The 26,216-nt window shown below is 34.4% G+C and overlaps 3 protein-coding genes across 4 annotated transcripts; all 3 read left to right on the top strand.

Moving 5' to 3' along the window:
• Nucleotides 1-10,369: 10,369 nt before the first annotated feature.
• LOC107886411 (serine/threonine-protein kinase SAPK3) lies at nt 10,370-13,537 on the top strand. Its single transcript, XM_016810363.2, has 9 exons — nt 10,370-11,030; nt 11,581-11,655; nt 11,808-11,909; nt 12,009-12,062; nt 12,141-12,233; nt 12,324-12,416; nt 12,568-12,672; nt 12,762-12,860; nt 12,953-13,537. The coding sequence occupies exons 1-9, from the start codon at nt 10,908-10,910 to the stop codon at nt 13,232-13,234; spliced, it is 1,026 nt and encodes a 341-aa protein (XP_016665852.1). The 5' UTR covers nt 10,370-10,907; the 3' UTR covers nt 13,235-13,537.
• A 4,346-nt stretch (nt 13,538-17,883) lies between these two features.
• LOC107886413 (uncharacterized) lies at nt 17,884-20,191 on the top strand. The gene is made up of 5 exons (XM_016810365.2): nt 17,884-18,434; nt 18,819-18,917; nt 19,005-19,049; nt 19,423-19,560; nt 19,732-20,191. Exons 1-5 carry the CDS (start codon nt 18,048-18,050, stop codon nt 20,092-20,094), a joined length of 1,032 nt encoding a protein of 343 aa, XP_016665854.1. The 5' UTR covers nt 17,884-18,047; the 3' UTR covers nt 20,095-20,191.
• A 298-nt stretch (nt 20,192-20,489) lies between these two features.
• On the top strand, nt 20,490-24,819 carry LOC107886412 (DNA repair endonuclease UVH1). 2 transcript variants are annotated; one of them, XM_041098549.1, is made up of 9 exons: nt 20,490-21,413; nt 21,550-21,773; nt 21,906-21,997; nt 22,143-22,304; nt 22,646-23,407; nt 23,614-23,724; nt 23,809-24,069; nt 24,157-24,380; nt 24,462-24,819. In XM_041098549.1, the coding sequence occupies exons 1-9, from the start codon at nt 20,554-20,556 to the stop codon at nt 24,670-24,672; spliced, it is 2,907 nt and encodes a 968-aa protein (XP_040954483.1). In that variant the 5' UTR covers nt 20,490-20,553; the 3' UTR covers nt 24,673-24,819. The 2 variants fall into 2 exon arrangements, with proteins under 2 accessions (XP_040954483.1, XP_016665853.2); XM_016810364.2 differs by having other exon boundaries at nt 21,909-21,997.
• The last annotated feature ends 1,397 nt before the right edge of the window (nt 24,820-26,216 follow it).

Raw genomic sequence — 26,216 nt, forward strand, 5'->3', positions numbered from 1 at the left:
CCAATGTGAAAACTCACAAAAGGGCGCATTGAGACCAAAGGGATTTTGAGTTGAAAACCCAGGAAGGGGCAGCTTAAATTTAGATCAAATGTTGAACATATGGTAGTCGTGTCTTCTCAGAAGGAGAAACGTTGTATCTTGAGACATCAAGAAAGTACTCCAGATCTCCTAGACACATATTAGGCTCAAAATGGTCCTTAAGAAGTTTGTGCAGAAAAGCTTATACTGCGATATTTAGGGCACCTAATTTCATCTTACTCATTTTGTATTTTAGCAACGTTTGCTATTTTGATTAATCTATTCACTTCGAGTTTTGCTCCTAATAAATTGCAATCTTGTCCATTGTTACAACCTTTTTCAAGTATTTTTTACATTGAAATAATGATTAATGGACTAACAATATTCAAGTAAAAGGATTTCTGCATATTTTTGTGAAAGGTTTTCTAAATAGTACAATAACTTGAAACAGGACCTCTAATTAGAACTAGCCAAATATAAGGGTGGGAAATATCTGGGAACGAATAGTCTAAATTGTGATTACTTCTTCGGGTTTCTTGTCAAAGTTACCAGATCTGAACAAGAAAACATAGTAACACATCACTGATAGAACCTTGACGAACAACGAGTAATCTCAACCTAAGCACTGAAAAGGGGATCATTCTCGAAAATGACATTCTGCATTCATACAAATATCATTCATATACATCTAGTGATGAACATTTGATTCATTCTGATCATAAAATCCTAATCACTTGGCATAAATATAGGCCTATGAAATGGATTCTACAGGTTATGTTCCCAGAGAACAGTGTAATAGATTAGTGAAACCACAATTCCTATACCCCTGAAGCTATAGTGGGTTGGATTGAATATAGAAAATCTTATCTCCCTAAAGATGCAGTGGAGCGAAATGAAGCTACAAATCCAATATCCCTAAAGTTGTAGTGGATCAGATTAAAGCTACAAATCTTATCTCCCTGAAGTTGCAGTGGAGCATATTGAAACAACAAATTTTATCTCCCTAAAGTTGCAGTGAAGCAGATTAAAGTTACAAATCTTATCTCCCTGAAGTTGTAGCAGAGCAGATTGAAGCTACAAATCTTATCTCGCTGAAGTTACAGTGGAGCAAATTGAAGCAACAAATCATATACATCTGAAGTTGCAGTGGGTCGGGTTAAATCTACCACAGCGAGTCTTATTTCCCTGAAGTTGCAGTGAAACAGATTAAAGCTACAAACTACAAATCTTATCTCCCTAAAGTTACAATGGAACAGATTGAAGCTACGAATCTCATCTCCCTGAAGTTGCAGCGGAGTAGATTGAAACTACAATTCCTATACCTCTGAAGTTGTAATGGGTTAGAATGAGGCGATTTGAAAAAGAGAAGCACTATAGTAGTCGAGATTTGGCAAGACCAGACAAAATTGGTCTTTCTTAAAGTATTTACTCCATTCCCGTTACATGACAACAAGTAAAAAGGGGCAGCTGTAAGGGCCCAATTTTGCCCGGTTCAACACACATAAATAAACCCAATAAACAAAACAAAAAATAATAAAAGTCCATTTACAATAAATATGACCCGATTACACTTAGTAAAAAGGATCGGTGGCGACTCCATTCTTGTTTTAAAATAAAAAGTAAATTTCAAAAAAAGGTTTCGACACGTATTATTAAAATGTTATGACTTTTATAATAAATTTTTAATAAATAAATATAAAATATTAAAATATATACATACAACTAACTAACAGGTGAAAAAAGTAGCTGTATATATACACAATACAAATTTCCTAATATAATATTAATGCGACTTCTTTTTGTTTCCCATTTGTCAAGTGAATGGATTATTTATCTTATCTCTTATTTCATTTTTTTCACCTAATTATCAATTAAGGCTTTCAAAACATGCCAATTAGTCAATCTATAACTCGAAAAAATGAAATTAAACACTTTATAATATTATATTTTAAAATAAATTATGTTGTTTAAATTCTCAACATAACGATCCTAATATAATCTCATATTTTTTTTACATTGTAAATATTACGTAATATAGAATGTAATCTCATTATGATGACTTTTTTAAGTTATATAATATTTTGGATGAAATCTAAAATTTAAGACAAAATTACTTTTTATCTTCATACCATTTTATGGTTTATTGCATTGATTATTAATTTTAAAAAATAGTTTGTTGAATGCTCTAGGGAAATGATTTTTTATTATAAATTTTGAAATTTAATGTTGAATTAAACCACCAACTTAAATTTGTTTAATTAATTATTTTATCTTATAAAATTGTTTGAATAATCTTAGTTACTAATTTTTTTATGGATCCTTGAAACACCCATTGAAAATGATCGAATATATGATTTTTTTTTTGAAACAAAAACTTTTATCTTTTCTTATTTTACATAAAAAAAATTATAAATAAAGCCATATAAACAACTTTTTAAATATATATAGAATTGTTGAGAACACTCAAAGTGCATTCTTATAAAAAAAAATCCTATATCAAAGATAATTTAGTAAAATTTACTTTACACATTAATTTTATATTATAGTCAAATAAATAAAATAAAATAAATTTATATTCTACTTATAATTTTATTACATAACGAGGAACCAAATGCACCCTTAAACTTAAAAACTTAAAATTTGGATTTGATTTTGAATTCCAACTCCCTGTTTTGATCTTCACCCGCTCCAAACAACCCTATTTCGTCATAAGCTATCTGGAGCATTTGATCAACGTTCATAGTTCGATTAAAATTGAATTAATTGATCGAATAGATTTAATTTGGTTAATCGGTCCGTGGTCGAATTTAGTTTAGTTGGAAGTCGATTAATAATTTTTTGAAATTTTAGTTATCAATTAATTCGATTTGAAATCGGACAATTAATCAAATTAAATAATATATAATATATTTTTTATATTAATCAAAATAAATAATATATATTATATATAATATATTTTTTGAACTATGAAAAAAAAGAATATGAACATTAGTAATGTATTTTTATATGTTTTATACTTATTTTAACTGAAAGACAAAAATATATTCAGTTAATGTATTTAAAAAAATTTTGATTCGATTAACGATTAAAAATTTTCATATTCCAAATAATTCAATTAATAATAATTCAATTCGGTTAATAACCCAACTCACCATTTCAACACTCCTACTCCAACATCAAGCCTTGTTTTGCGTTAGTAAAATTCGTGTGCACTGAGTCACTGACTTTATCCACTTATGATGATCCTTTCATATTTGAGATCTTGTTTTTTGCCAACTCCAATAATTTTGGTTAGTTCCTTCATCAACTTTTTCATTTAGGGTGGGTTTGGATGGACGATTGAGAACGGTGCGATGCGCTTAATTACTTTTTGCCTCACACTATAATATTGTTACAGTATCTAATCTCATCGTCACAGTTATGTTTTATACTAATTGTAGATAAATGTTAAGGGACGAGTGACCAAAATGAAATGATTTGATAATATTAGTGACTATTATATAAACTTTGAAACTTGAGTGACTGATATATAATTTTATTCAAAGTTTAGTGATTGTTGATGTAATTTGCCCTAATGTTCTTGATAAAAAATACTTTTAAGTATATCGTTCCAAGTCCTCTAGCAACATGGCTTTCGTTAAATTGTCAAATAGTCTTGGATGACGGACATTCAATTCAGGAGTGTGGCGGTGATCTCAAATAGCCTTGAGCATCTTGACCTTCATTGATATGGTAGATTTGCTGGTTTACACAGGCGCAACATTGCTTGCTTTGCTCCTAATTTCTCAATGATCTTCACCTGCACATTAAACACACCATTGTTCCAACAGATTAAAGAAAAAGACAATTATCAACCTAGGAGTTATGAAAAGGGTGGAGGTCAGTTTAACTCCAATCTAACTTAGAAAACAATAAACACTGCTAAAAAAAGATAAAACCTAAATGGTCGTAAAGACGAGGAAGAAAGGTTACAGAGTTTTTATTAATTTAATTGATTTTTAATATATATATATATATATGTATGTATATTAAGAGTTTCCCTTCTTCAATATTTTTTTACTTTTTTTTTAATTTTTTTCATATTATTTGGAAAAAAAAATTAAAAATTTGTTTTAACTGAATGGTTGGATTGAAAAGCTTCATTAAGTGAAAATTTCAACTAAATGTGATTTCTAATTAAAAACTATTTTAAAGTGCATTTTAGCATTTTATTTATGTAAATTGTTTAAATTAAGAGTAAAGTATTTTGTAGACCCAGTCTGTCACCTCCTCAATGTTAATGATCGGAACTAACATTACGATTGCAGCCCCAAATGTGATTGGGTCAAGCTCAATCTTATTTTTAACATGGAACTAGCGTTTATATCATCCTAGTTGGTACTATCTTGGTACTGCCCTTATTGGTCGGAATGTTACATTCTGATAATAAATTAAAATAATAAATTTTAGGTTCCTTTCTGTATAAATTTCAATTGGTATAGATAATATCAATGTGTAGTGATTGATTTCGTTCGTACCAGTCGAAATATGGTATACCGATTGGTACTAAAAATTAATTTTAAAATATATTTTAAGTTTTTATTATTTATTATGAATTTGTTAAATTATGAAGTGCTTTATGCATAACATGAGATGATTTTATTGTTTAATTTATGAAATAATTTTTTTGCTTGTTTATTTTGAGTTTGTTTGGTGATGGGTTGTATTTGCGAACCATATTAAAGAATATTTTATATAATTGATGGTACCAAAATAACTTTGCATTTCAAGGTAACATAACAATTCCTATGTACATGCCACGCATAACTGAGTTCAAACGATCAAAAGTCTACTGAATTAGGAGGTGGATAGTGTGAGCTCCTTGAGGATCTAGTCGAAATGTTCCATAAGTCAAAATTTACAGGAATGCTTAGTAATTTGATATGAAATTTCACTTAACTTACCTAAATTTTACATCAATTTAATCAATAGAAATACAAGGATGCATGACATGACATTTCTTTGACATCCTTAAGCATTTTTGTACCAGACCTCAAATTAATATATTGGCAAAATAAGATCAAAGTATTCAAATCACAAACACGTACTACTATACTAATTATTTTCATGTATTTTCTCCATATACATTTTATAAACATATCAACTAAGTTCATAATCACTCTTTCCAACTGTTTGCACATTTATCAAACATACATAAAACATGTTCAATCACATTCCAAACAGTGTATTTTAAACAGTTCAATTTAATTCAATCTAATATCAACTTTTCGATACTATATGCATAACCAATTCAACATTTAACTGCTTTAAAATATCAAATTCATATCATGACAATAATTATGTTACCTTAGTTATCCGAGCTAAATGAATATACGAACATGTGTTAGGTTATCCGTCCGGGCTAAACCTTTTAGACAACATCAGATTACTCGTCCGAGCTAAATTTATGTCCCAAGTATCTTTGATATAATAATTGCTCGTTCGAGCTAAACATATAATCGTGTCATGTTACCCGTCCAAGCTAAACCTTTATTGACACGTCAAATAGCTTGGGCAAAGTTGTAATGTACTGGTCAGGTTATCTGTCTGGGTTGAACCTTTAAACGACCTCAGGTTGCTCGTCAGAGCTGAACATATATTAGTGTCAGGTTACCCGTCCGGGCTAAACCTTTATCGACACATCAAATAGCTTGGTCAAATTTGTACATACATGTAAGGTTGCTCGTCCGTGCTAAACCTATGAAACGACACCAAGTTACTCGTTCTAGTTAAACTTGTGTCACGTGTTTCTTCGAGTCCATAACAAATGCTGGAGCTCGGTAATCATTATTAATCAATCTGTATCCGTATTCACATGTACGATACGTTTACGAAGTTTCATTAGGATAGTTTCAACATATAAGTTCATACTTCTTTAATCACAACACCTGTTTTCCTTTTGGGACCCTCATGGCATGCCATTCGTATCCTAATTATTTACTAAGTTCATACGGGCACAATTATTGAATTCGTACCATTTCAAAATTTGTACAATCATCATATATATAATGTTCAATCATATAAATATTTCTTTACCATTCGATACGTCATATCAATTCATAATTTCCATGTAATTCATACTTTACAATTTAGCCTTTTAGATGTCAAAATCACCAACATCACACATGTATATAAACTAATAAGTATAATCATACAATCCAAACATAATATAAAATAACATAATAAGTTCCATATGAACTTACTTGGGAAAACAACAACAAACAAAACGTCAAGGATTATTATACAATTTTGTCTTTTCTTCAATTATCTTTGGTTGATTCAAACCCTGATTTATAATAGTTCATTATAATTTATCAATTCTAAACATCTTCTAGTAACCTATTAAAACCATGTATCAATTCAATTTCATTTCTCAAATGACATTTAATGTTTTACATTTTATTCAATTCAGTCCCTAAGACCAAAACTGCTATAACTTTGAAATTTGAGTTTCGATTTTGAAATCTATCTCAATTTCATCCTTCTACAACCCTATTTTATCACTAATTATAGAAATTTCATACCAATTTAAAAAAAATGTACGCACTAGTCCCTATATTCAAAACTAACAATTTTCACATTGCAAAATAGTCATTTTTCATATCCAAGCTTAAAATCTAACCATTTAACACTAAGCTTCAAAAATTCATCAATAGAAAATTTTAAAAACTTTAACAGTTTCAAAAAATAAAATACGAGTTAATTAAACCGAGCTTTCACAATCTTAAAAATATAAAATTTACGAAAAACATGCTTTACAAATCTTACCATGCAAGAGGGTAGATTAATGAAGCTTCAAAAATGACTTCTTAGATGTTTTTATTTGAAATTTCAGTGGAAGAAGACTAAATGAATGATGATGAACTTTTTGTTTTATTATTTTTAACATATATAACAAGTTAATTAAAAATTTGAACATATATTCCACTAAAATAAAAGCACCAATCCTCGAACACAATTTAAAATATTCTAATTGGCACTTTCAACCTTGGATTAATATTATTTAGCCCTTTTAAAAAATAAAAACCAATAGCAATTAATTTTTACCATTTTTATGATTTAGTCTTTGCATCATAATTAACTATCCATTCCATAAAATTAATAGACCGAATTTCAATATAATATTATAAAACTTACTTAATAAAAATTGTTGATAAAGTGACAAAATATTTGATTATAAAATTATAAAACACGTGTTTGATTTTTTAAATATATTATATTAAAAATAATAAAAGATAAAAATATCATTACAATAATATTAATAATCATTTAATTAAAGAGATATATTAAATGTAGAAAAGTATAATGAATATTTTTTTGTTGGTGATTTCTCATTCGTATTAAGATTTTAAAATGCAATATATAGTGATGATATAGGAACAGTACACCGACCTTATCTTCATTTTTCTGGTCAACATTGGTTGAATCAACACTATATTTTCATTTATTCTAATACAAGTTAGGATTCTTTTTTTAAATCCTCTCAGGCCAAACTCTTCTAACTCCATAACTGACGTTCCATGCCAAAGCATTTAATTTGACATTATATAATATCTATTATAAATGTAAAATGTTTTTTAAAAAAAATTAAGTACATTAATTTAATTCTCTTTTATTTGTCAAAATTATAAATTTATTAAATTTATCAAAATGTTTAAAAAAATTATATTATTCAAAATTTAAACTGTCAAACTTATGAAAATAAAAACTAATAAAAATATTTAATTTTTTTCATTTTTACTTAAAAATAGAAATAAATTTACTTCTTAATCACCAAATAACTACTTACTAGAAGGATGAAACCAAGGGGTCAGAGTTTGATCAAGAAAGTCAAACTTAAAACATGATCTGTAATACATATAGACACGCGTCTCTGTACAAAGGATTTCCGAAAGCTGCGAACCGACCAGTAAGTCGTGGGACCCCAAATTCTAGGGCGGCCCCATTTGGAAATAAGAACAAGTAGCATCTTCCCATCATTTTTACCTTATACTTGCTTCTCATACTTGCAAAACTCAGCGCGTCAACATTTGAAATTTTAATAGGCCCAAAATTTGTTTTTAATTTACATTAATTGTGCCACATGAAAAATTTTATGTAATAAGTTTATAAAAAAATTATATAAAAATTAAATGTGCTTATTAGCATAGAGAATTAAGAAAAAAAGTATTTAATATACTGATAATATATTCTTTTTATTTTATAAGTATTTAATATTTAGTATATTAATAATACGATTATATTTTCAAATAATATACTATTTTTTAAATTTAAATTCAAAATTTAAAATATTAATTCTCAAACCCTAAAAGATTTTTTTCCTTTTAAGATTAAAAAAAAAGTATATATTGGAAAATGAGTAGAGCGTGGTCTTAACGAGATAAAAGGGCGCGTAAACCGACATCTTCCATGAACTTCAAAATGCGGGCAGTTTTGGAGGTATCCCCCATAACTGGATAAAATATTCCGATTCTGTTCCCAGAACCTTTACGTTATATTAGGAAGTCAAAAGTACACATAATTACCCCACGTTACAGTGCACGCATTTACGTAAGGGCCCCATGCGGACGTTAGCCCAGTAGTATTTCCTTTTCATTTAGCTAAGCCGCTGTCACATTACATAATACGTACCTAGTTGATGACCCAAATTTTAGAAGCTTTCATTTTAGTCTTTTAAAATAAAATTTGTGCAATTTGGTCACTTAATTTTTAGGGTACTTTCATTTTAATTATCTAAGCATTAAATTTTTAATGTCGGTTAACTGTACATGTTAAATCAAGTTTACACTTTCATTTTGGTCACTCAAAAAATATCTTTTTTAAGTATGGATTGGGTGTAAAAAAGTAAATCAAAAAATAAAGTGAAAAAGTGGTAGAAACAATAATAATAGAAATAAATTATCAAATTTTAATTTGGGTTTTGAAATATAAATTTTTTAAATATTAAGATTCAAAGTTATAGTAACAAATCGGTTGACATTATCAATGAATACAAAAATTTCAACAATTTATTTAATTTATCTTGATGTTTTGAAAATATTTTCAAAAACTATCAATGAAAATTATTGTCTTTATTACTCGTTTACGAAACCCAATTTTATTTTGATTATATTATCTTGAATCTTCTATGCTAAGCTAAAAGTAAAGAAAAATCGTTACCATTAATTTAATTAATTAATTTTATCTTCCACTCCAAATAAAATTCATAATTTTTTCATCACTTATTTACCTAAAAAAAGAATAACCAATTAATTTAATTAATTGCAAGTACTTTTTTTCCCTTTACTTTAACTTAAGATGAAAGGTTTGAGATTAAAGATGATCTAGACAAATATTAAATATAAATTATTTGAGTTGATTTCATTAAAGGTGATCTAGAAACATAAATTAAAATTTTAAAATTTAAAAGGAGATTAAATTAATTAATTAATTTTAATATTATAGTAACAAATTAATTAACATAAAAAAATTCAACAATTTATTTTTATTTTTTGAAATTTAAAATTTTAATATTAAAAAAAGGAAATTTAGAAGTTCAGCAATAAGACAATCAAGTATATTTTGACAATTTTAATATATTATTTTAATTTCTGTCTTTTTTTACTTTAATCATTAATTTTTTACCCTAATAATATTTAAAAAATATTTTTAAGTGACTAAAATAAAAACGAATCATCTTCGTACAACTAACTACCATTATAAATTCCACGCTTCAATGAATAGTTTATTTTGTGCGTGTATTTTTTATGTCTTTGTCACTGTTATCCGACACTTCACAAATCCAGAAGGTGGCCTTTCACACCTAAAACGTGTCCTTGAAGTACATTGCTTTTTCTTTTTCTTCTTAATTTTGTTTTATTTAACCAATTTCCTCTCGCTTTCATGCCTACACTCTTTGGTATATCTAAAATTTAGTTTTTATATTTTAAAATTTTATCCCTCATTTTATTTAATAATTAAATTTAAATTATTTTTTATTGGATTAAATTATGTAACCTTTTTAAAACCTTGATATTCTTCTTTAAAACTATACTGAATAATTTTATTGAGGATGAATCGGTTCTTTCGAAAGAAATTTTTGAAGTTTTATCTTTGGAAACGCCGACCTAATCCCTTAATAATGAAATGTATTGTCTCTCGAGAGGGGTTTTGCTCCCATTCACAAAGAGACGTGTACGATTCACAAAAGGGAACGCCTCAACTGTACGTAAACGTACAACCACTTACCAAAAAGCAACGTAAACATCTCACACTTATTGAGAATTTAACCTTTTGTCTATTAAATATAAGACTCTCAACAACCATACAATTTAGATTGAAATAAAAAGCCTTAATTTTGTTATTTGCTTTTCGCACATGTAATATTAATTACATATTTTAGAAACATCATATAATTTAATCGCAATTAGATTTTAATTATTAAACATCTAGAGAGCAAAAGTAACTAAATATTAAATATATAATAGTAGAAGGATTAAGAGAAGAATTATACAAATTTTTAATTTTGTTGAAACTCTAATTTTTTTCTGGTTTGTATATACATAAATATTAGTTTGATAAAGAGAAGAAGTTTATAAAATGGCTTGACTTGTAAGCTTATAAAAAGTTAGCTGGTTAGGTGGTCTTCTACCTTTCAAGGACTGTTTCTTCACAGTTTTCCTTTTTGTTTTGCCTGTTTTGGAATATATAGAGCATATTTCTTGGTCTTGGTCTTACTGTTTAAGAACTCTTAGAAAGAAAATTTTCTCTTTTCATAGGTTTTTGATCTCTAAAACTCTTGTTTTTAGTGAAAGTTTTCACATTTTCTTTTTAATCCCTTTCCTCTCCTTTTTTTTTTTTTGGTGTGATCGATGGAGGAGAGATATGACCCAGTGAAGGAGCTTGGATCAGGGAATTTTGGAGTCGCAAGGCTGGTGAAAGATAAGAAGACAAAAGAGCTTGTTGCCGTCAAATATATTGAAAGAGGAAAGAAGGTAATTTATATTTTTTTCTCTTAAAGATGGTCTCTTCTTAGATTCTTTTGTCTGCAACTGCAAATTGATCATATGAAAATATTGATTTTATATAATTTGACAGCATTTATATGAGCAGAATCTGGAAAAAATTAATGTTTTTGAACATGGAAAAGAGTTTATGTTTGATTTTGAACATGACTGTCTATTTGCTTGAATATATTACAATCTCTCATTTACAGATCAGATTGAGACAAGTACTTAATTTTTGGTCTTTCTCGGAAAGCTGCTTTGATTTTTCCATGTCTGTAGATTGGTAAAACACGGCTTGTATAATGTCTTCAATGGCATATTTAGGGATAATAAGAGTGAGACAGCAAGTGTTTGTTGATATCTCTGTTTGAGCTAGTCGATGTTATATAGTGAAAGTGAAGTTACTGTTGAGAAAAAAGATTTGTGGTTGTTTATAAACAACAATAATGTTTTACCTGTAAGAAAATGACATTGCATTAGTCTGCAAAACCTTAATTACATGTTAATGTACTTATGCTTTTCTGTTTTGGGGTTTCAGATTGATGAGAATGTTCAGAGAGAAATCATTAACCACCGATCTTTACGACATCCAAACATAATCTGGTTTAAAGAGGTGAGAAATTGATTTTATTGCATATTAGTAGCTATGTTGTTGGAATTTCAGGTTTGAACACCAAACAATTGGCTATTAAACATTCTTTTAGATGATTAATCTTATTTAACATAATTGACTCACAATTATTTTAACTTCACATTTCTCTGCAGGTTGTGGTGACTCCAACACATTTAGCTATTGTCATGGAGTATGCTGCCGGCGGTGAACTCTTCGAGAGAATATGCAGTGCAGGTCGATTTAGTGAAGACGAAGTGAGTTTATATCTACATTCAACATGTTGAGTTGATCTTTCTTCCCCACCTGTTAATTTGCATTAATGTTCAACTTTACGATATTTGTCCATCCGACAGGCTAGGTTTTTCTTCCAGCAGCTAATATCTGGTGTCAGCTACTGTCATTCCATGGTATGTTATATGAATATCACTTTTGTCACAGTCTGTGTGATTGTGACTTTCTTGCCTCATTCAATATTTCTGCTGCAGCAAATTTGTCACAGGGATCTGAAACTAGAAAACACACTCCTGGACGGAAGTCCAACACCACGTCTTAAAATATGCGACTTTGGTTACTCCAAGGTTCATTTCCAAATTTGACATAAACCTTATCTTTGATGGATTCTGTTCTATTTTTTCAATATTCAGTTCTTTAGTTTCTTTTTTGAACAGTCTGCAGTGCTGCATTCACAACCAAAGTCAACTGTAGGAACACCAGCGTATATCGCCCCGGAAGTCCTATCACGAAAGGAATACGATGGAAAGGTACAATTTTTCTGTTTTCTAATCAATGTGATGCAGATAGTCAACCTTGGATACATCTGGTTTACTCATGGAGCATGAATTTGTGCTTGTTGCATAGTTAATCCCCTCTTATTATTAGCCGGTTAGTTTGATCGTTTGGTAGCTGTCGTAGATTGCAGATGTTTGGTCTTGTGGCGTGACATTATACGTGATGTTGGTGGGAGCATACCCTTTTGAGGATCCCAAAGATCCTCGGAATTTCCGTAAGACCATCGGAGTAAGTTCTCGACTCTTACTTGTCAGTTAAATGAGCCATCATTTCCTCCTTTTTCTTGATACAAAGTCAAATTATTTTGGCTGTAACAGCGAATAATGAGTGTCCAATACACTATACCCGACTATGTACGAGTGTCCGCGGATTGCCGGCAGCTTCTTTCCTGTATCTTCATTGCCAATCCTGCCAAGGTATCATTCTTTTCCTATTTGTAATCTTTGTATTTCATAAAAGACTTAGTTGTATCTTCTTTAAATGATATAAAAACTTTGATCACGTACAGAGGATTAGCATCCCAGAGATTAAGGAGCATCCTTGGTTTCTGAAAAATTTACCGAAAGAATTAGTCGAAATCGAAAAAACGAACTATGCGGAATCGGTACGTGACCAACCATCTCAAAGTGTTGAAGAAATAATGCGTATCATACAAGAGGCTAAGACAACAACAGCCGAAGGAGCCAAAGTTGGTGAACAAGCTGCTGCCGGTTCATCCGATCCCGATGATGTGGAGGCAGATTTAGAATCCGAAATCGATGTCAGTGGTGACTTTGAAGCTCCTATGTGAGAACCTGATGTTAACTGCTTCAACAGGATTTGTGCATCGAGGTTTGGAGTGTTAGTTGGATTACAGTTTAGATATGGTTTTTATCATACTGGGAAAATGCTGTACAGCAGACATTAACACTGGATCGGTGTTGCCTTGCTTTGTATTACCTTGGTGTGAGTGTCTCATGTTGTAGATTTCATATTTTGTGAAGCATCTTTCAGAAGTGGTTTCAAAGCTTGTATTGTTTTGCACTACTTTGGACGGTAACAATGCTATAATTGTATTTTATAATTAATCCACCTATAACTTATACTTGTGAAACTTCAGCTTGATCTAGCTCTATCGATTTTCTAAGTTTGTAATATATTATATTATGTAATTGTATTAATTCGCAAAAAAAGAAAGAAAGAAAAAGCTAGAAAAGGTATTTCAACCTTTACCTTCCAATAACAAAATTTCCTTAAGGCCCATCCGACTTCAGTTTAATCCAGTCGTCGTAAGCGCCATAAATACTCAAACTTCGTTGCAATAGGTTGGAATTCAGCATACTTCGTGCCCATGAGATGCTCAAAATTAGCTAATCCTTGCTACTGCTATGCGCTCCCTTGAAGATGTAGTCATTTCTATTTTTCCATATCATCCAACATATGATAATAAACAATGAGTTCCATTTGGGTCCCTTAACTTCAATGTTTCCTTCATTGCTCAAATTCCACACCAGCCAACCTTGGAGCCGTATACTGCAAAAAATCACTAATGACTCAGCTAGAACAACTGATAATGTGCCTGGGTAAAACGGAATTGAGCTTTTGCCAAGCCTATTCCCTAAATGGCTCCAACAAGTCATCACTTATTGGGTCATACCCAATGTACCAATTCTTCAATGGTTCAACACCACTAACCTAGTTAGCATTCCAGGCCCTTGCCAATTGACCACACAAAAGCATGGAGCACCTCATCTGAAACGTTCCCCAAGACTCGCAAAAAACAAGAGCTTGCAATTCATTTAAGAGAAAGTGGAGACTAACCCTGCATGTTATATTTATTCCGCAATACCTGGACCAAAAAAACTTCCCTCTTAGCAACATTAGACACTTTGAATAATTAGATGAAGATCCATAACTCGTGAATAACTTTGTTTATAATTTTTCAGACCCTCTCGTGCTATCAACTCAAAGGAGGAGATAAATGAACAAGAATTTGCCTAATTCACGTTCTAGTGTCACGGGCCGCAGTTCAAAGCTCGTGACCATCGCACCAAATGCATCCAATGGGGGTCTATTGCTTAGATGAGGATCATTTGGCCCACGAGAACTGACCCGATTCAAAGAGATATTTGAGAAGCCTGTCAGATTGAAGCCTGGTTGGCCCGATAGCGAAGAGATGGCAACTTAGGCTAATATGGTAACTAATATTAGAAGATAGAGGGAATCATATCTTGTAAAGATTAGATTAGATTTGATATGGCATATCTTGTAAATCCCTAAAATAAAGGGATATGGTTAATCTCGTCCGTCGATGTAATTGTATCTTGACCGTCGGTTTTTGGGGAGCTCAACTATAAATAGAGAGCCCCTCCTCATTTGTACTCACTCCTGAATTGTTTCATTATTCTTTATGAATAAGAATTGAGAGCATTTACTCAAACACTTTGCGAGCACTCTTTCTGTTGTTCTTTTGTAGCTTCTTTTGGCACAACCGCTTCCGCTATACAAATTGGTGCCTTGGAGGAATTCTAAGGAATCCTCACTTTTGGGCGTAAAGGCTGACTTAGGCGAGTTTGGAGCAAACGGATCGCCTAAGGCCGCACGGTTTGCGAGACGAAAGGTCTAGCCCCGTGACAAGTGGTATCAGAGCCAAGTTTTGAGCCAAGTGTTATTCGAGTTGGTTTGAAGGCACTGTTGGGATGTCGAGAGAAGCATTTGAACAATTGTGGGCGAGAAAGCCTTTGAGGGAGATGTTGTCGGCTGTTGAGGAATGCGTGGGTAAACTTGAGGAGTCCATGGAGGACGCAAAAGAGTCGAGCAATGCGCTTGGGAAAAGTATTGATGACTTGAGGGAGCAGTCCAGAGACTTTGTTACCGAGTGTCTCACTTCCCAAATGGATAACGTGCGAGAGTTGCTAGATTCCCAAAGGAAGAAGCTGACGGAGAGGAACAATGCTCTCGAGGCCATGATGATGGCTTTGAAGGAAGAAACAATGGCCACGACAAGGGCTTTGAGCACAAGAATAGATGAGCTCGAGGGAGAGCTAGCCTTGTGTCGAGTAGCCGTGGGGAAAGGAGTGGCAAATGCAGCACTCAATAACGAGGATGTCCCAAAGCCGAAAGAGTTTGTGGGGACAAGATCTGCATGCGATGTGGATAATTTCTTGTGGAGGATGGAGCACTACTTCCGTGCCAAAGGCATTGTGGATGATGCGGTTAAAATAAATACTGCTTCAATGTTTCTTACTAACATTGCGCTTTTATGGTGGCGACGTAGGACCACAGATAAAAGGCAAGGTGGGATTGAGACGTGGCAGAAGTTCCAATGCGAATTGAAGGGACAGTTTTACCCAGACTTTGCCGAGGAAGAAGCTAGGGCAAAGTTACAAGGGATAACGCAACGAGGCACAGTGGGGGAGTATGTTCGCGAGTTTAGGGAACTCATGCTCCAAGTTTCAAATGTGACCGATGAAGAAGTATTACTTGCTTTTCAAAAAGAATTGAAGTCGTGGGTCAGACAGGAGGTGGAACAAATAGGTGTCCAAAAGCTGTCGGAAGCCATGACAGTAGTTGAATCCGTGATGAAGCTTGGTAAAGGGAAAGACAAGCTTGGGTCTTCCAAGTCCGAGGGAAGGGGCGTATGTGAAATGGATCACAAGGAAGATAGTATGGATGGCACTGGCAACGACGACAATGGTGGTAATAGGAAACCACGAGTTGGGAAGAAGAAACCCAAGAGGAAAAGGGACAAGCTAAAATGCTTTCTTTAGGACGGTCCACACATGTTGAAGAAATGTCCGAGAATATCCGTGCTTAAGGAGAAGCCGGTAGGTAAGGTCTTGGTACTTGGTTCGAGCACAAGGGGTGTCGAAGCCAAGGAAGCCGAAAGTGAGAAGAAGCTAGTGGAGTGCTTCTTGTGTCAAGGTCCGCATAGGTTGCAGAAGTGTCCGAGAAAGTCTATCATCAAGGGGAACGATGGAGCAGACAAGGAGCCCAAGAAGATTGGTTCGAGCAAGGGAAAAGCCGAAGCCAAGAGGGTAAAGAGGAGCAAAAAGAAGCAAGTTAAGTGCTTCTTGTGCGGTGGTCCGTATAAGTTGTGGAACTGTCCAAAGTAAGCCGGAGTCAAAAGAAATACAATGTCTGAGCTTGGTGAGTCGTCGGAGGGGCTTCCACCCAAGGAAGAGGTGAGTTTGTCATCGAACTTAGTGGAGAAAGTTGCGATGAAAATAGTGAAGCTGGGACCAATGAGGCTCAAGTTGAGTGAAGCGTCAGAGTTGGCCGAGTCATCGACAAGGCTTCCACCTATGGGAGAGGTGGGTGATGCATCGGACTTTAAGGGAAAAAAAGTGATGCATGAGGGACAGTTGACCAGAGTAGATGCGAAGGTACATTCTGAACACTGTGATAGTGTTTTGCATTCTAACTTGTTGACTTGGCGAGAACGTAAGGGCCCTTTCGAAGTTCTTGAGCAAAGAGGCCGAGAGACTGTGGGCAAAGCGAAGCCAAGTGTGGTGAATCAAGAGGATTCTGTTCGAGCAAAGTTAAAATGTGGGCAAGAGAGCGACATAGCTTCTTGTCATCGAGATGTACAAACGAGTAGGACGGTTCAAGTGAAAAAGTGACGTAAGCCGAGGCAAAAGTCCAGAAGGAATGGGAAGGCTAAGGCGTTGAAACGAGACCGAGGCAAATCCAGTTAGTGTCATTCGGAAGTCGCAACGAGGACGTTGCGAGAATGGGTGGGGGAGAATGTCATGGGCCGCAGTTCAAAGCCCGTGACCATCGCACCAAATGCATCCAATGGGGGTCTATTGCTTAGATGAGGATCATTTGGCCCACGAGAACTGGCCCGATTCAAAGAGATATTTGAGAAGCCTGTCAGATTGAAGCCTGGTTGGCCCGATAGCGAAGAGATGACAACTTAGGCTAATATGGTAACTAATCTTAGAAGATAGAGGAAATCGTATCTTGTAAAGATTAGATTAGATTTGATATGGCATATCTTGTAAATCCCTAAAATAAAGGGATATGGTTAATCTCGTCCGTCGATGTAATTGTATCTTGACCGTCGATTTTGGAGGAGCTCAACTATAAATAGAGAGCCTCCCCTCATTTGTACTCACTCTTGAATTGTTTCATTATTCTTTGTGAATAAGAATTGAGAGCATTTACTCAAACACTTTGCGAGCGCTCTTTCTGTTGTTCTTTTGTAGCTTCTTTTGGCACAATCGCTTCCGCTATACAAATTGGTGCCTTGGAGGAATTCTAAGGAATCCTCACTTTTGCGCGTAAAGGCTGACTTAGGCGAGTTTGGAGCAAACGATCGCCTAAGGCCGCACGGTTTGTGACACGAAAGGTCTAGCCCCGTGACACTAGACAATTGTTATAGTGAACTTAGTAGCCAGCAAAGCAAGTTGACCCACCAGCCTTCTCTCTCTTTTAAGGAAACTTAGTTAATTAAATAGTAATAGTTGTCCAAGAGTGCTTCCTCTTTGCTTCGCTTCGCTTCGCTTCTCCCCTGTTTTTCACAGTCAACGCTCCCTCCCAAAACCAAATCGCTGTCTCATTTCACGATCCAAAGTTTCCAAATTCCTCTCCGGGTTTTGCTCTTCACCACTTAGTCTCAAATGGTTCGTAGGCCAAACGACCCGGAACACTCCCGTTTCGCCTCTCTCGTCCTCCTCTTGGTGGCTCTGTTCTCCTGTCTTCTGGTCTATGCGGTTGTTTCCACACTATTGAACCCCACCGTAAATCCTCAGGATTCCAGCTTTGAGTCTTTGGAATCGGTGGCGGGTATTGATTTTGGGGAAAAGAAGGGCGAGTGTTGCAGAGGCATTGAGAATTTGGAGCTGTGGGGTGCAGCTGTGAAGTGGGGGTCTGACTTCAAGTTTAATTCCTCTGTGGAATGTTGCCAGGCTTGTAAGGCCATGTGTAGTGGCAATGACGGGCCTTGCTTGTGCGATACTTGGGTCTTCTGTGGGAACAAGGATGCCTGTGGGTCGAGATTTGGAGAGGTGAGTTCTTCCTTTACTTAGCTTTTTTGTTTGGATTTCAAGGGTTTCCTTTAGATCAGTATTTTTACCTCTTCTTAAAGGTTCGCTTCACTGAATGTTTCTGGTCGTGCTTATTTGAGTTGACCTGGTGAATACATTAGTTTACTGACTGAGAATTGATCTGAGAAGAATAATTAGCAGATTTCCTCAAGAATGATAACCTGCTTTCATATCTCTGAACTTAAGTTGGAGCAATCTCACTTTGCCAAATGCACTTTTAAATGAGGCTGGAACATTTTATTTGCCTGCTTAGTGCCTTAGTCATATTCTCAAGTAATGCAAATGTTATGTTAAAATTTGAATCAAGATAGCCATAGTCTTATATTTATCATTTTATTTCCCTAGTGTTGGTTGAAGAAACAAAAAGATACTTTGTCCCCCGATAGGCAAGAGGCAGGTCAAACGGTTAGTTGGACATCCGGGATCGTATTCGGGAAAGGAGAGGTATACACTATAAGTTTCTCTGATTTTTTTAATTGTTTTTGTCACTGTCTGCGTCTTTGATGATCGTTCTTACTTGTTTCTGTTCAGGGTATTGTTGAGATGGAAACAGAATATGGTACTCTTCATATAAAGGTGAGTTCTTTTACTTCTGCAAGTCTATGTTTCGACTGTTTTGTCTTGTCGAATCATAGTGTTCGGCACTGCTAGTAGCAGCTCATTGAGAAGCTATTTTCCTGCTAGAGTAGTAGGAAGAAAAGTAGAAAGAAAGATGAACATAACTGAGCTTAGCATTATTACGGTTCATCTTATTAGCACGCGTGATTTAGAATATATATTTTTCCTGTTTCTTTCATTCTTATGGTTGGCACGTTCAATTCACTATGAAGATGATTCTTGTTGCGAACTGTGAAGTCATTTGACTTAATAAGACCTTTTCGAAACAAGTTTGGAGTTCTATGTAAGTGAAAAGATCCTTGCACTCACCAATTATTCCTTGTTTATGCAGCTTTTCCCAGACTGTGCTCCATATTCTGTGACCTACATTCTCGAGTTGTTGACATTGCGCCATTGTGCGGGTTGCCAAATATATCGTGCAGAAAGCCGAGGACAATCTTGGGATCCACAAGGAAATCACATAAAAGATGTAAGGAATTTCAAGAGCATCTACTTGTTTATCTTGTGGCTGCTATGGTTACAAAAGTAGGGGTGATTCATACATGTTTGTGTGATTACGAACTCAATTGTTTAAAACATATGCTTCTAGCTACTGAAGATGCTTTATGTTTCTAATACCAAGTTTCTCACAAATTTACAGGCTTCTTATGGTCCACCATTCGCGCTGATCCAAGGAATTCTTGAAGCCCAAGGAACCCCATTCAAAAAGATACCGATGGAGGCTTGCCCTACCATAAGAAGGGGATCAGTTGCCTGGATTGGCTCTGGTCCAGAGTTCTTTATAAGCCTGGCGAACCACGAAGAATGGAAGAATTCATACACTATATTCGGTTCTGTTCTTTCTGAAGACATGGAGATTGCGGAGAAAATCGCACAACTCCCAACCAAATCTGATGTTTGGAACAACATTAACGTATCGGTGTTACAAAGGCCCATTCCGTTGGTTATGAGAAGAATGAAGAAGAGTCTTGGAGATGTTAACACAAATATGAAATCAGAATGAAAACTGGTATACCCTTAATTTGCTTGTTTGTACACTGTACTGTAATATTTATGCCCCCCCCCTTTTTTCAAAACAGAAACGTGAAGGTATTGGGTAATTTTGTTGTTCTCATGAGTTTATCAAGATAATAAAGCTCGATCAATTAATTGTAAACATAAAAGCTGGATTGTCTTCTTTAGAGCAACTCTTCCACCTTCTCATAATGCTCATCAGATGATAGGCGCTCGATCAAACAAATCTCAACTTTAAAATTAACCTGAACGACAACGTTTCGTAACTTTGACTAATTGACTTCCACTTTAAAATTAACCTAAACGACGGCGTTTCGTAACTTTGACTAATTGACTTGGAATAGTAAGTTTTGCTTTATCCAAATTCAAATTAAAACCCCCAAATTTGTCCTCTCTCCGTTACCGTCTTCCTCATCGTTGTCTTCCCGCCAAACCCTAGACCTGAAAAATGGTCCTAAAATTCCATGAACAAATAGTCTCCGACCTCCTCGAAGACACAAATGGCGGCCTCGTAGTCCTTTCCTCCGGCCTTTCCCTCCCAAAACTCCTCTCTTCTTTCATCTCTTTTCACTCCCGATCCAGCGGCTCTCTCCTCCTTCTCCACCCGCCTCAACTCTCCTCCTCCCTCAAATCCCTCCTCCTTTCCCTTTCCCCTGACCTCCCTCTCTCCGAGATAACCGCCGATCTCCCTTCCTCTAACCGCCTCTCCCTCTACTCCTCCAACCGTATCCTCATCCTCTCCCCTCGTATCCTCATTGTTGACCTCTTAACCCAAAAGGCCCAAACTTCCTTAATTTCCGGTATCGTTTTCCTTAACGCTCATTCGCTTTCCGAAAGCTCAACTGAATCTTTCATTGTCAGAATCATCAAGACTTTCAACAAAAATGCTTCTGTTTACGCGTTTTCAGACAAGCCTCTCTCTATGGTTTCTGGGTTCGCGAAAACGGAGAGGACGATGAAGAGTTTGTTCATCAGGAAGCTTCATCTTTGGCCGAGGTTTCAAGTGAATGTTTCGGAGGAATTGGAGAGGAATCCGCCGGAAGTGGTGGATATAAGGGTGCCGATGACTAAATGCATGTTGGGGATTCAAAAAGCCATTGTGGAAGTTATGGATTCTTGCTTGAAGGAAATGAGGAAAACTAATAAGGTTGATGTGGAGGATCTAACGGTGGAGAATGGGTTGTTTAAGTCATTTGATGAGATTGTGAGGAGGCAATTGGATCCCATTTGGCATACTTTGGGGAAGAAGACGAAACAACTCGTTTCGGATTTGAAAACTTTGAGGAAGTTGTTGGATTATCTTGTTAGGTACTAAGCAAAAGGACCCCTTTTCTTTCTTTATCTGAATTCATGTTAATTATGATTTTATAATGCATTTGACTTGATGGTTAAAGGGTATTGTTATGAATGTTGACATTGATTTCTTGTATATTTATTTGGGTAGGTATGATGCAGTAAGTTATCTAAAGTATTTGGATACTCTTCGAGTGTCAGAGAGTTTTCGATCCGTTTGGATATTCGCAGAGTCCAGTTATAAGGTATTTGACTATGCAAAGAAGCGTGTTTATCGTTTTGCAAAGTCTGATGATACCAAAATTAGTACGCCTAGCAAGAACTTGGCTAGAAAAAAGAGAAAATTGAAGGAAGATGACAACAATAATGATGAAGGTGAGTTGAATTCACTCTGCCGTTTGTCTTACTGTGGTTTTCATTTCAGAATTTTAACAATGGCATACTGACAACAAAAGTTTCATTTCAAAGCTTTCTGATACTGTAACTTTTCTCACTTAATTGTACAAGTAGCAATTGCTGGTACTTCATCTACAAGTACAAGTAACGGAGTGGTTCTTCAAGAAGTTTTGGAAGAGTCTCCAAAGTGGAAGGTGTTACGTGTGAGTGAGTGAGTTCCATCTGTGCTGTCTGTGTTCCGTGTTCACTTCAATTTATGTGTCTTGCAAATTACTGTACTTGTGATGCATGCCATTCATACTCTTGTGTTCTATTCTCATCTTCTATAGTTTAAATATTTTATTATAGGAGGTCCTTGAAGAGATAGAAGAGGAAAGAAAAAAGCAAGCATCATCGGGAGAACCATTGTTGGATGTTGAAGAGGAATATAATAGTATTATTTTAGTGGCATGCAAAGATGAGTGCTCGTGCATGCAACTTGAAGATTGCATTACTAATGGCTCACAAAAGGTTTTATTATTGCATTTTTAGTAAATTAATAGGAACCTTTATTTATATGTTATTTTCGAATGGTTTTAAGAAATTGTTGGTTTCAAGCCAGTAAAAGTATTTCTGGAACTAATTTATACTTAGAATTGCACTTTGGGAGGTAGAAACTTTAAAGAGGAAGGGGGAGGGGGGGATCACTTCTTATGTTTTCATAAATCTCATTAATTATAAAATTGATGTATTGTAACTGCTGGACAGTATCCCTTCATGCTATGGCTGCTTGAGAATCTAATCTACGGGGAGAATTATTAAAGGTTGCCATGTTTGCTAGTAGAATTGACATTGCATATTTTCTTTTGAAGGTCATGAGGGATGAATGGCAAAAGTACCTCCTAAGCAAAGTTGAACTTCGTGGTGTGCAAACTCCTCAGAAGAAAAAACCCAAAGCTCCTAAAGGTTATGGGATTCTTGATGGTATTGTTGCTGTAACACCTGCCCGGAATGCCGAAGTTAGCAGTGCATGCAAGCAGGAAAATGATGCATTATTAGCTGCAGCAGCAGAGATAAAAAGAAACCAAGCTAAGAAGGAAAAGGATGCTGCAAAAGATCCTGAACCTCAAGTTGGCAGCAGAGGACATGGGAAAGGGAAGGGAAGAGGAAGGACTAGACAAGGCCATGCTAGGAATAAAGATGGCTCCAATAATACTGAGCTAGCAAACGGTGATAGACCTGAAGTTTATGGGTCAGAAAATGAAGGCCAAATAAATGAAATCAACCCTACTGTAATTGTTGATGGGGTTTCTGGGAAGAATATTGACAATGATAGAAAAGCGGACAACCCTAAGCAGTTACCACCAGTTCACTTTCATGCTTTGGAGAGAGAGCAGCCTATATTAGATGTTTTAAAGCCATCTGTAATTATTGTTTACCATCCAGATATGACTTTTGTTAGGGAGATTGAAGTCTACAAAGCTGAGAATCCTGGAAAAAAGGTGAAGGTCTATTTTCTTTTCTATGATGCTTCTACTGAAGTCCAAAAGTTTGAAGCAAGCATCCGTAGAGAAAATGGAGCATTTGAATCTTTGATCAGGCAGAAATCAATGATGATGATCCCAGTTGATCAGGTATGAATATGATATTATGTATTTATTTATCTGTCACCTGTAGTGGGGACTACTTTACATTCATTTTTTTTGAATGATCAGTCGTTGATAATAACAGATAATTAATGAAATATTTTAGCATAGAATGTGAGTGAATGTTTTTCTTTCTTTGGTTTAAGTAGTAATTACTCTGATTATGCCTCGCATGCTTTCCCTTTTTTATTCAGAACGATTTCTGCCTTGGTTTAAATTCTTCATTGGAGATACAAGGTTCAAGTTCCCAGAACTCAATCACCAGAAAGGCTGGGGGAAGAAAGGATGCTGAGAAGGAAATGCAGGTGGACTATATTTTCATCTTGGAAGTACTTTCCCTTGTTTGCTTGCTCGAAAATTTGTTTCATTCAGATTTACTTTAACTGCAGGTAATAGTGGACATGAGAGAGTTCATGAGTAGTCTTCCGAATGTCCTTCATCAGAAGGGCATGCGTATAATCCCAGTAACCTTAGAAGTTGGTGATTATGTTCTCTCACCACTTATTTGCGTTGAAAGGAAAAGCATTCAAGATCTTTTTATGAGTTTCACATCAGGTCGTCTTTACCACCAAGTGGAAACTATGGTTCGTTATTACCGAATACCGGTTCTTCTAATTGAGTTTTCACAAGACAAAAGCTTTTCATTTCAGGTAACATGAATTCAGTCTTCTGCAATGACTGATAAAAGGAAAGTTAGTGGATTGCCCTTTAATATTTTGCTGTAATGGTGTATGCAGTCTGCAAGTGATATTGGTGATGATGTAACACCAACTAATATCATATCCAAACTGTCATTACTTGTTCTGCATTTTCCCCGCCTACGAATCATCTGGTCTCGGAGCTTACATGCAACTGCTGATATATTTGCTTCTCTTAAGGCAAATCAGGATGAACCCGATGAGACAAAGGCAATGAGAGTTGGTGTACCCTCAGAAGAGGGTATCATAGAAAATGATGTTAGGTAAGCTGCATGGTCTTTTTCTTTTTTCGGCATTTCATAGATCTTTCTTCCAGTATAAGAAGTAATTCCCCTATGTTACAGAGCTGAAAACTACAATACATCAGCTGTTGAGTTTTTGAGACGACTCCCAGGAGTAACAGATTCCAACTACAGGACTATAATGGATGGATGTCAAAGCTTGGCTGAACTTGCACTTCTTCCTATAGAGAAGCTAGCTGAACTAATGGGTGGTCGAAAAGCTGCCCAGACATTAAGAGATTTCCTCGATGCTAAGTATCCAACCTTGTTGTGACCTATCATTTTAGGTCAAAAAAGTAGTAGTAATATCTCCCCATAACTTCATTAACGTATTAGTTACCCCCTTGGTAATTGTTGTTGTAGCCGTGTAATTGTGAGATGCTTATTTGAGTTTCATTAAAGAATTACTTATCCCTTAAAACATGAAAAGTAATGCATAAATCATAGATATAATATGTTATAAGTTACTTTAAATATTAAAAAGTTTCTAAGAAATTAAATGCAATTCATTTAGCACTTAAGTTATAAGTAAATTTTTTTGTAAAAAATAATTTTTTTTCAAAATAAGTGAAGTTTTCGTTATTTTTGTCACAAATAAGTCACGAGTGATTAAAAATTATTAATTTTGATTAGTTTATAACTAACCAATGATTAAAATGTGTGAAAAAAAAATTCCAATCAAATGTAGCATAAAAGTTATTTAAAACATTAAATTTTTTTAAGAAATCAAATTATTTAAAGCATGATAATATTACATTAAAAGTCACTTAAAGCATTGGAAAATTATTTAATAGCTCAGTTTCTACAAAAAGAAAAAGTGTGGAAAAATGATAATTTATTTAGGGGCCACTTATTTATCAGAATAAATTTAATTTTTTATTTAATTTTATTTCTTTTATGATTATATTAGCCTTTATTAAACAATCTAAGTTTTAACTCTCGATTGACATTGACATTGTCGCCAGTGCAGGACATTGACATTGTCGCCAGTGCAGGAGGATGTGAGTTCGAGTGTGCTGAAGTGTATTATCCTACTATTTAAGAGTTGGAGAGAGATTATGGATAGTTTTAAGTATTGTATAAAAAAATAGATATGGTAAAAAGACAATCTAATTATACTCAATATTTAATTTTAAGTTATATACCAAGCTGATTTTATATCGTAAATTCAATACTTAATATATCAGTTTATCAAACATCGCCTAAAGCATGGGAAAATTACTTAATGCACTAAAGCTTACTTAAAATGTTAAAAGGCACATTTGGTTACTAGTGTAATTGCGTGAAAAAGTTTATTTAGTACATATTAAAATAATTAGACATAAAATATGAAGTATTAGAATTCTTTAGACTCCAAAAGGCATTAATTTCCAATAGTTTATAAGCTTTGCTTAAATACTTTTGCTTCATTGTATTGAAATGGAATTTTGATGTCAGTTAAAGAACCTAAAATTGACTCTAATAGAGAATCATCTTTTAATTGAATTAAAACATTTGTTGGAAAGGTAGGAAGCCTGTGATACTAAGAGTGGTTAGTAGCATGTGTAGTTTTGAGACCCTTGTGGCATCATTCCTTGCTCTAGAATATCATAGTTCATATGAAGTGATTGAGTTGGCCAAACCATTCCTATTTGGGTATGAACTATGCAACTCTAGTTTTACATGGTCTATGCTTTCTAGTTTACGGCGTCTAAATGTTGAACTGTAAGAAATTAGAAGACAAGTAATTTAACAATTTCATTATTGTAAAACTGTAAGTTGTTGAGCAAGTTTAGTTGGTTTGCATGGGTGAAGCTCAAGTGCACGTCATTTTCAAGT

The sequence above is a fragment of the Gossypium hirsutum genome, chromosome D08 (genome assembly GCF_007990345.1).
Source record: "Gossypium hirsutum isolate 1008001.06 chromosome D08, Gossypium_hirsutum_v2.1, whole genome shotgun sequence".
In the NCBI taxonomy this organism is placed as follows: Eukaryota; Viridiplantae; Streptophyta; class Magnoliopsida; order Malvales; family Malvaceae; genus Gossypium; species Gossypium hirsutum.

What these genes read in the sequence shown, in the direction of transcription:
- LOC107886411 (XM_016810363.2), top strand. Translation starts at nt 10,908, where the DNA reads ATGGAGGAGAGATATGACCCAGTGAAGGAGCTTGGATCAGGGAATTTT. An exon ending in ATATTGAAAGAGGAAAGAAG is followed by an intron (nt 11,031 to 11,580) that starts GTAATTTATATT and finishes TTGGGGTTTCAG; the next exon opens with ATTGATGAGAATGTTCAGAG. An exon ending in GTCGATTTAGTGAAGACGAA is followed by an intron (nt 11,910 to 12,008) that starts GTGAGTTTATAT and finishes TCCATCCGACAG; the next exon opens with GCTAGGTTTTTCTTCCAGCA.
- LOC107886413 (XM_016810365.2), top strand. Translation starts at nt 18,048, where the DNA reads ATGGTTCGTAGGCCAAACGACCCGGAACACTCCCGTTTCGCCTCTCTC. An exon ending in GTGGGTCGAGATTTGGAGAG is followed by an intron (nt 18,435 to 18,818) that starts GTGAGTTCTTCC and finishes TTATTTCCCTAG; the next exon opens with TGTTGGTTGAAGAAACAAAA. An exon ending in AAGGAAATCACATAAAAGAT is followed by an intron (nt 19,561 to 19,731) that starts GTAAGGAATTTC and finishes ACAAATTTACAG; the next exon opens with GCTTCTTATGGTCCACCATT.
- LOC107886412 (XM_041098549.1), top strand. Translation starts at nt 20,554, where the DNA reads ATGGTCCTAAAATTCCATGAACAAATAGTCTCCGACCTCCTCGAAGAC. An exon ending in CAAAGTGGAAGGTGTTACGT is followed by an intron (nt 21,998 to 22,142) that starts GTGAGTGAGTGA and finishes ATTTTATTATAG; the next exon opens with GAGGTCCTTGAAGAGATAGA. An exon ending in ATCATAGAAAATGATGTTAG is followed by an intron (nt 24,381 to 24,461) that starts GTAAGCTGCATG and finishes CCTATGTTACAG; the next exon opens with AGCTGAAAACTACAATACAT.